The sequence below is a fragment of the Sabethes cyaneus genome, chromosome 1, assembly GCF_943734655.1.
Source record: "Sabethes cyaneus chromosome 1, idSabCyanKW18_F2, whole genome shotgun sequence".
Lineage (NCBI taxonomy): Eukaryota > Metazoa > Arthropoda > Insecta > Diptera > Culicidae > Sabethes > Sabethes cyaneus.
In genome coordinates, this window is record NC_071353.1 from 33,273,531 (window position 1) to 33,283,895 (window position 10,365).

The window sequence follows — 10,365 nt, forward strand, 5'->3', positions numbered from 1 at the left end:
AATGCTAAAGCGTAAATACTTACATCAATGTCTCACGACTCAGGTCTCACTAAACCAACTGCATGCAGCCGCAGCATAACTTGATGTGATCTGATAAGAGTTTATTCGCTCTCCTGCTCGCGGCTTCGTTCTCGACGCATTTTATTGCTGCGCCGTTTCAGCAAGTACCTAGTAGTTGTAGGTACAAATCAGCTGGTTTTATTTTTCCGCAGTCAGTCTGTAATTTCTACTTACAACAGAACGACTGTTGAGTGTTGATCGTGTCAGTTCTCTTTTCAACCGGGTTCACTCAGCGTACAAAGAGAAAAGGTGAATACAAGTAAGTCATGCGCAGAAACAAAGCTAAGTGCGAATTTAAGTCAACATTAGTTGCGTTGTTTATTATGCGTTGATAGCTGAAAGATAAGGAGAAGGCTTAGCAATCAGATTTTTGCGACCTTCAGTGCAAAAATATCAGTTTGCAAATTTGTCATATTATCAGCTGAAAAGTTAATGTGCACAGCGCTGTGTGTTTTAAAGTATAATAAATGACATAAAATAAACATCATCACGATGAGTTCGACACATGTTCAAGATCGTTCGCATTTCAAGTGTCTAATACTGTGAGGAGATTAAGCACTAATTACTATCATAGAGTGTGGCTTACATCGATAGCCACTTTAAGCTAATCTTCTACGTTGATTCGATAGCGAATTCACTCGTTGCTAACTTCCCGAATCTATTTCAGCTAGTGAGCAATCCAATACCAGTCGAGAAGGTTGTCTACCATCAATTAGATCAGCCACCAGAGATAGTTCATTTACTCAAGATGTTGCGCGTTTGCGGTATCCTGATGGGTTGTCTTCTAGTGTTAGTTGTGTTGGGCGGAATAGAATCGCGCAGTTCGCCAGACACGTTTACTGCAGCAGTTTTACCGGCCATCGATCGCAACGAGCTGGAAAGCAACGATGTACCCGGCAATGGACCTCCACCGCATACGGAATACGCCAAAATGGCGCGTTATCTGGTTCACAAGGCGGGTAAGTAAGTTCCACAATATGAGTCACAATAGCGTATTTTTCAAAATTATCATCCAAAATGGGCCGAAAAGTCTCAGAATTTCATGATATTTTGCATTCGAGCATATTTTCTTACAAAATTTGAACTATTTTTTTAAAAAAACTCCGAGAGAAATTTTACGATTTTTCGGACATCGACATTTCAAAAGTTCGTAATTCTTGAATCTCGTGTCGTAGAACAAACTTTTTTAAACGAAGATGTATCATTATAGAATTTTATCAGTAATCTAAAAAAACATCATTTGGAAAAAGTTTCTGTAAAATTTTCCACAATGGTAGAAAATTCTAAGGAAAAATCATGTTCAATTCTTAGAAAATTTTTAAAATATTTTTTTATTTGTCAATTCCTGTCACTGAACTTACTTACCCGCTTTCAGTGACAATTCAAACACAATTTTTTTTGTTATTCTAGAGAATGGACGGAAAACTCGATTCTCCTAAACATTTATTTACTTTAAATATTCATATCGGTAACCAAGTAACGAACAGTAAATATACTTTAATATACTTTTACGAAAACGGAGTAAATTTTCTTAGTTTTCCAGTATAAATATCTAGAAAATGTGGGTTGCAGAATGTGCATCCAAAACAGCCCGGAACAATCTTGTTGCTTCAGGAAAGATGTCGAACGTTTTTCTAGATACTCATTCACGTAATTTTATTTTTTGGTTTATAGTTCGGGTTACAATGAAAACGTCGCTTTCCAAGTCACAGGTACAGACAACCCGCCAAACCAGATATTTCTCAGCAAATTTCGATAGTTTCATATGCTTGACAATGTCTGCCGCCTTTTTCCTTTCAACTGCCGTCTAAGACTCCTGTCCGGGAAGCTGTTTGAAGTCTGCCTTGATGTAGGTTTCGTTGTCCATCACTTCATCATCAAATGATCGTCAAATAATGTAGACTATATTCTTACACTATAGCCTAATTGGTACCTTTATTTAATCTTTGGTTGGCAATCTGTATATGACATTACTTTTAAATCGGGTAATTCTGGCACATGCCTTTTAAAACACGTTTCGTGACATACCCAAGGAACAATTTTTGCTTATTAAACGTTTAACCGACAGCTGTATAGCTGCTTTTCAAGTATGTCTAAACACCTCTGTTCAATGCTTATACAGTTGGTTCTGGAGAATTTAAGCAGCACAGTGCTGAATATGGGCGTGGAAGATGCGTTTGTATGACTGTTAAGCAACGTATAGTAAAATGTTTATTCAGTACGTATAGATATGTTTATTAAACTTCTGCTGATGACACTGAAGCTACGTTTATTCCACAGCAGTTCAACTTTTAGACAAGCAAAAAGAAAAAAATATGCAGGAAGTATTTTTTTTTATTTTGTGGGTTTCGCTATTTTCATGGCCATTTTTGTATGCATATATTATAATTTAATAAGAGACTTTAGTAGAAAATCATTGGTTGACTCTAAATTGATCAAGCCTGCCATATACTTTTTTTATTCACCCGGGTTCGAACTTACATCCTATCGGTCGGAAGCCGTCAACGAACACATCTGAGATAATCTGACATATGACAGGCGCCGAGTTTTCAGCCGATGTAGATTTACCAGCTTAAGTTTGTCAAGTGTGGAACAAAAATTGGCTAAAATACATTTAAGCGCTGAAGAGTAGTTTCTTAAATCATGTTTGGCATCTGCTGTACAAGATTACTTTAGAAGTATTTATTCCGCACATTCAATAAACTATTTGTACTAACATAAAGCATTTCGCTTGTACCACCAGCAACATAACACAGTCGCAACGCAGAGGACTTTTTTCTTTTGAATATTGACGACGGTGAGCGGTGCTACTGAATAAAATTAAATGGAAACCAGAAATCCAGAGTGTTCGGTTAGCGATTGTTCATTTAGTTAGCAGTGATGTGACTAGCAGCAGCAGTGATTAGTTAGCAGCAGGAGTGATTCGTGTTAGTACCGCAGAGGAGGAGTACTTTTGTCACCCCGTCATTAGTTTACGCAGATAGTCCTGAGCTTCCAGAAAACAAAAAAGAGCAGCGGATGGCACGAGAAGCAGTGGTGTTTTCGCGCACCGGCAGCGGGTGCAGTGGTGGTATCGCCACTATGCCACCCGATCATAACAATTCTGGCGGCTTTAGCCCGACGGAATTCATCTCGCTGAGTAAATCCATTGTGAGTAACTCGCAAAGCGTCAAGCAGCCGGCTGCTTTTGGATATAAGTTTGTTAAAGTTAAATTTCGGTACGACGAGGGACAACAACACACCGAGGGAAAAGATACACACCGTACAGGCAACACTTAAAAGGATTTCCACGACCAGCAAAGATTTGCGGCGGCTAAAAGTGGTTATGCAAATGTTTTCTATTCTTAATGTACCAAAAAAAAAAAATAAAGTGTACCTAACATAAATTTAAAGCATAAATTATAAAGTGTAAAGTATAAAGTGTAATTCAAGTTATTGGTGTTATTGGCTGCCATCAAGCACCTTTTATTCCACACCTGCTCTTGGTGGTGCTACTGATACGTTTGTACGACGATTAATCGATACATATTCCACAATTCCTCTTAGCAATGCAGCTGATGCATTTGGGCAACTTTCATTCCACTCTTATTCCACACTCGCTCTCAGCAATGCTGCTGATAAGTTTGCGCAACGCTCTTTCCACACTTATTCCACTTTTATTCCACACCTTCTCGCAGTAATGCTGCGCAACATTTATTCCACTGTTATTCCACACTTGCTTTCAGCAATGCTGCAAATTCGTTTGTACAACATTTATTCCACTGTTATTCCACTTTTATTTTGCACTTGCTCTCAGCAATGCTGCTGATACATTTGCGCAACGCTCATTCCACACTTATTCCACTATTATTCCACATTTGATCTCCGTAATGCTGCTGTTACGTTTGCGCAATGCTCATTCCACTCTTAATCCACTTTTACTCCACAATTGGCCTTGACTGACACGTTTGCACAACGTCTGTTCGACATGCATTTTCATGGTAGCTTTTAAGCGACCATTATTCCACATCTGCTCTTAGCCGTACTGCCGATACGTTTGCATAACGTTTATTCGACTCTTATTCCGCATTTATATAACAACGTATAGATGTTGATTAGAAGCTAGAAAAAATATAGGTTATGACGTTTAAACAACAGACAATTCAGTAAATTCGCTTATTCAGCACCGAATGCTATCAAACAACTCTTATTCCACACCTGCTTGTTTAGGTGCTGCCGTTTTGTTCCTTGGGTAGTTACGCCTATGGTTTCATAATGTCAATACTCATTATTCTATTAAAGATTGTACTCGAAAAAAAATGCAACATATTTTGTGTACAACTTTTTATTACATGGGTAAAAATTGATGAAATATTGAACAAAACTGGTTTAGAGTGTAATGTTTACATATGAAAAATTTCGTCACAATCTGTCAAGTGGTTTTCAAGATGGCTTCCAAGCAAGAAGTGCTTCGAAAAAAATTGAAGGCGCAGTCCTTAAAGATCCAGACCAGCTCCAAAGGTGGATCGCAAAACAGTTGGGAAACGACCATTCGATCGTGTCCCGTGTGATAAAATCGTGCAAGGAACCCCAAACGACCTAGCGGCGAGCTAAAAGCGCAAGAAAAGCAAAGATTACGGACTCCGTGAAGGCAAGGAAAGTGAGGGATTATTGTTCTGAACCTCACGATCCAGGACATGCCCAAGTAGGTCCATTCTTCCGCCTGGTTAGTCCAGCAGACAATGAAGTTGACTGGACTTCAAGTCTGCAACGTAAAGAAGGCGTTGGCGCAGCCGACGTGCGTCGTAACGGACGACGAAATGTACATTAAAGCGAATGCCAAGCAGATCCTCGGCCTGATAATTCCCTACGCAACCTTTTGTTATCGGTGATAGCCGGTGTAACAGGACCCGGGAGAGTTTCTTTGTAGGCGGTGTTTACCAGCGTTATGCCGCGATAGTTGCAGTAGTCGAGCCGATTACCTTTTTTGAGGTAGGACAAACCACTCCTTTCATCCATTCCTCCGGTAGCTTCTTCACCTCCCAAGTCTTGGAAATTATCCAGTGTAGAGCCGTTGCCAGCATTTCTCGGCAATGTTTATAAAGCTCTGCTGCATTACCAGCGGGTTTGTTAGTCTTCAGCAACCCGATTTCTTGTTCAACTTCTTGGAAATCAGGTACTGAAACATTACTATCTCCCTTGGGCACTCCAATGTAAACTTCCGTTTCGTCTTCATCTGCAAGTTCGCCATGAGGTATTCATCGAAGAACTGTTTCCATCTGTCGAGCACCTCACACTCGTTTGTGATTAGATTCCCTCCCTCGACCCTACACATGCTAGGTTTCGGTATGTACGGTCGGTTACGAGTTACGTGTTTGGTTCAGCTTCTCGTAAAATTTGTGCGTGTCATTGCCTCGAAATAGTTCTTCTATTCTATAAAATTCTTCATGATCTCTGTCCTACTTTTGGTGCTTTTTACTCCTCATGGTTGTGGTCAACTGGGTTCTTGCTCGTCGGTATTTGGTCTAGTTCTCCCTAGTGGCAATGCTCTGATAGTTTTCCAAGTAATTTTCTTTCTCTCCAACGCTTGAGGGCATTCTCCATCAATCCAAAAACATTCTATATTCTCCAGGGTTCTACACCTAGTGCCTCACCGATGGTCGAGCGTATTCTGCCCCGATCGTCTTCACGGTTTGAAGCACCTAACTCCTCGGAAGAAGGCAACGCCTCATCTAGTATTCACGCGCAGATTTCGGGTTATTTAGCTGCCTATTGTTCAGCCGAGGGGGACGGCTTTGGCGTATCTGGTATGCGGTTGACAGTTTTGAGCGCACATATACTGCTACTAGGTGATGGTCAGAGTCAATATCGGCACCCTGTAGAGAACGTACGTTAAAGAAGAACCGGCCATCTATAAGAATGTGGTCAATCTGGTTCATTGTACGTTGGTCAGGTGATCTCCAGGTGGTTTTGTGGGTATCTCTGTGTAGGAAAAACGGGCTCGGAGCATAAAATAGGCCATTTAAACTGCATATGCCAGTTGGTTTGTATTTTCATCCTACACCTCTGAGCCAATTTTTAAAAAAATTCGATTGACGAATTTTTGAGTTGCGCCCTTTTGAAGTTTTAAATAGCAGATTACTTATATAAAGTAAATAAGAATCTTCAATGATACTTCCAAAATGAACGTAAATCGTAGCCGGTATTGATTTTTTATACAACATATGCCCGTTGGCGACCATTTTAAGAGTTTTACGCTGTATTGGGACTAACCGGAAATGTTATCGCTGTAGGAAATGGCCAGAATCGAACATGAACAATAACTTATCATGCGAAACCTCAAATTACGCCACAGTTTAAAAACTAAATCAATTAAAGTCAAAGTTGCTATCTAGGGTCAGGTTTGGTCATATCTGGACATGTTTAGAGGACTCCGGAAACACCAAGGAAATGACCGAACGTGAACAAAAACTCATCATACGACACCTTAAATCACACAAAAAATTTTAAAATAGACCCATGTTAGCCAAATTGAGTACCTAGAACCACAATGGCCAATTCCAAACATGACTTTATTAACAAAAAAGTACCACATTGTGTTACTGACTTTCCTAAGGGTTCCCGGAGTCCCCCAAACATGTCCAGATATGACCAAACGTGACCCTAGATAGCAACTTTGGCTTCCATTGATCTAGTTATTAAATTCTAGTGTGATTTAAGGTGTCGCATGATAAGTTTTTGTTCATTGACGAAACAGGACACTTGTCTGGGTGTTGCCGGAAGTCCCCGGAACTTGTTCAGATATAACCAACGGGGCGCTAGGTAGTTGATATGACTTAGTTTTTTAATTGATTTAGTTTTTAAATTCTGGCGTAATTTGAGGTGTCGCATGATAAGTCATTGTTCATGTTCGATACTGGCCATTTCCCACAGCGATAACTTAATCTGGAACATTTCCGGTTAGTCCCAAAACAACGTAAAACTCTTAAAATGGTCGCCAATGGGCATATGTTGCATAAAAAATCAATACCGACTGTGATTTACGTTCATTTTGGAAGTGTCGTTGAAGATTTTTATTTACTTTATATGAGCAATCTGCGATTTAAAACTTCAAAAGGTCATAACTCAAAAATTCGTGAATCGATTTTATTTAAATTAGCTCAGAGGTGTAGAATGACAATACAAACCAACTGGCATTTGCCGTTTAAATAGCCTATTTTATTTTTTAATAACGGTATTTTGAACACCGTGATGGGGCTATGGCTATGGGCAATAGGGTTCTATCATCTGGCAATACATTTCTTCCCTACCGTCCTGGGTGTTCATATCCTCGATAACGATCTTGATGGTTCGTGGCGAACAGCTGTCGTACGTTGCCTCCAGCCTCGCTTCCTTCTCATCGTCGAGCCTACCTTCGTGCGGGCAGTGCACGTTAATGAATGAGGTGGGACCATCATCACATCGATCTTTTGCTGGAATACTTGAAGGTCTAGATAAGTTGCAATTTCCATGTATATTTTTACGTCATCGGCACAAATCAATAGTTTGAGACGATTCAATACAAGAATAACATCATCAACAAACAAAATGAAAAAAAGTAAAGGACCAAAATAAGAGCTCTGTGGAACCACGGATGTTATCTTAACTGGGTCAGTGAAAAGTGTGATTTGAATCGGACAATCTGCAGTCTGTTTGTCAAATAAGATTCTGTGGTGGGTAGTTGATCTACCCTTTGCAGAACCCGTGTTGATTGCAAATTTTGTAATTTTTCACCTCATCAAATATTTTCTGATTTAGGGTAACCAACGTATTTTGTTCCCCATCAGAAGCTGTACATAATTTGGACACTTACAGCAAAATCAAATGGAAGTGTCCAAATTACGTACAGCTGCTGATGGGGTCCAAAACATGTTGGTTACCCGATAATTAAGTTTAGGTTTCGTAAATACGCGATGGAAAGAAATGCACCATTTTCAACGGTAACACTCGTTAACTTGGACCCTGAGAATCAAAACAAAATTGTAAAAAAATCTAATCGATCTGTTTTTTTTTAAATTCAGGACAAAATTACAGCTGTGAAAATACATTTGCGTTCACTAGAATAGAGAAAAAAATGTGTTGCGCTTTCTCAATGCTAGTACGAAACGGGTTATTAAACGTTTTGTGTGAAGAGCACTGCCGGTACTTAATCGTCGCGTCAACAAAATGACCGGACTTCAGATATCATCTTCTTTTTGTTGAAAAATGCTCACGAAACAGATAACGTAATAGAAGCGTACGTGCCAAACAGACTTTTGCTCATTTATCAGTAGAGTTTTATTTTTATTCGATAGCAGATTAAAAGGGGCTTTAATTTCTTTGGTGTAAGTCTTCTTTTTTTTTAGTAAAGTGGAGGAGCGGTTGATGTATTTTTTTGGGTTGAAATTGTTTTAAACAAAACACAAATACTGGTAAAGCCTGCAAGTTTGCAGCAAAATGCGTATCTCTTGGAATAACGGATAAATAGTAGAAAAATGCAAGCTTAATTTTTCTCAATTTACTTAACTTAATTTCTTTAACTTGTAGAGTATTAGGAATTTTTTTAATTCAAATATGCACTGATGAAGTCTGCAAATCAGAACTATGTAGTGTCTTCTTTCTCAACTGGTTTTTCTGAACCGACGGGTTTCACATCATATCAGATGTGCTCTATGCTATTTTCATTTCGTATTTTGTGGCTCAGATGCCTTCGTCGCATTTTTGTGTTGATGTACATTATTACCATTGAGTTTTTCCTGAATGCGATAGTTATTAGAGTTGCGACGATGCGAGGCATACTAAAACTACTCATTATATCCGGAGGCAAAACCAAGTGTCGACATTTGCTCAGTCCCAGGAGAAAGTTTTCTATCGCAAAAAATTATCATGGAAACCACGCATGCTGCAGAAAACAACTTCCATATGTATCATTTGCAGAGTATGCAATCATAATTCTCGCCACATTCACTCCATAACATCAAAACACGCGATTGCAGAAGTTCCTGGCGCGCGCTTTGTCTGTTGAAACTGTTGCAAACAGTTCTACCGTTGCCTACCTATGTGCATTCGATTCAGTTCATCATTTTACTTGTACCCTTTCTTCTCTTCCTGCTGCAGAGTGGGTATCTATGGGATCAATCTCCACGGTCGACGCCATCAAAGGTTATCCAATGGTGAACATCATAGCCGCAGCTGATAGTGCACGTGGCGAGAAATCCACCGGAACTCTGTTCTTCTACCTCACGATGCTGGACTACACCGCACAGGATCTGAGCAAGGACAACCGGCTAACGATTCTGCTGTCGATGGATCAGGATCTCGAGTGCAGCAAGCAAGGCGTTGACCCAATGGAGCCTACCTGTGCTCGGATTATGATCTCCGGGCGGGCTGTCAGGGTCGAGGAAGGCAGCGACGAGTTCAAGTTTGGTACCAATGCCATGTTCAGCCGACATCCGGCCGCGAAACATTGGTTGGATAGTGAGTGATTAACGATGAAATTGGTTTTAAAATAAGTTGAACTGAATTGGCTTTCTTTTTCCTTTCAGCGCATAACTTTTTCCTATGCAAGCTGGATATTGTTCAGATAGCTGTGCTTGACTACTACGGTGGGCCGCACTACGTAACAGTCGAGGAGTATATGAAGGCTGATCCCGACTCTACTTCATTAGCACCAAGCCCACTTAAAGATCCATTTGCACCGATAGTTCAACAGCATTCGGATGACGGAAGGACTATTACGGTCAAAATCCAAAAAGACTCTCCGGTTAGACACATTAATCTGGAAGTATAAGTTATCTAAAACAATACGCTCGCTTCGTCATTTGTGCCAAATAAGATACCTTTTCTGGGTGTGAAAACTCCAACTACTTAACGCTAACGAACTGATTAGGGGTAAATAAAAAAAAATATTGACAGCAGAACATAAACGTTTTATTGACTGATTTAAATAAACTAATTTAAAACGTTCGTACATAACTCGCTTATTCCCTGCAGGCAGACCCCCCGGGGCGAACGTAGCAATATAAAATTGATTGAAAATCACCCGGAGCTCCGATCGGTAGCAGTTGAAGGAAAATGGACACAACAATAATCGCTGTTTGGCGGCAAGGCAATCGAGAGCTTGCACGCGTTATCGTCGTGCAGCGTTGAGCTAGATGCTAGATGATTGCATTAGCTAGGATGCGATTGCAGTCCTGTCCGGGTAGTTCCGGTGAAAACCATGATGACAACAGCACAGCAATCCATGTCGGCCGTTGGTGCTGGCGAAGGTTGCGCTCAGAATTGAATTTAATTTTCCAATTTTCCAAA

At 40.1% G+C, this 10,365-nt stretch overlaps 1 protein-coding gene across 4 annotated transcripts; it reads left to right on the forward strand.

The window, feature by feature from the left end:
- Positions 1-209: 209 nt before the first annotated feature.
- On the forward strand, positions 210-9,969 carry LOC128743983 (protein CREG1). Of its 4 annotated transcripts, none has more exons than XM_053840723.1 (4): positions 210-309; positions 728-1,019; positions 9,175-9,534; positions 9,603-9,969. In XM_053840723.1, exons 2-4 carry the CDS (start codon positions 809-811, stop codon positions 9,845-9,847), a joined length of 816 nt encoding a protein of 271 aa, XP_053696698.1. In that variant the 5' UTR covers positions 210-309; positions 728-808; the 3' UTR covers positions 9,848-9,969. The 4 variants fall into 4 exon arrangements, with proteins under 4 accessions (XP_053696698.1, XP_053696689.1, XP_053696680.1 ...); XM_053840714.1 differs by having other exon boundaries at positions 217-319; XM_053840705.1 differs by having other exon boundaries at positions 217-319; positions 732-1,019.
- Positions 9,970-10,365: the final 396 nt, after the last annotated feature.

Coding starts and splice junctions, on each gene's coding strand:
- LOC128743983 (XM_053840705.1), top strand. Junction 1,020..9,174: donor TTATCTGGTTCACAAGGCGG/GTAAGTAAGTTC, acceptor TTCCTGCTGCAG/AGTGGGTATCTATGGGATCA. Junction 9,535..9,602: donor CGCGAAACATTGGTTGGATA/GTGAGTGATTAA, acceptor TTTTCCTTTCAG/CGCATAACTTTTTCCTATGC.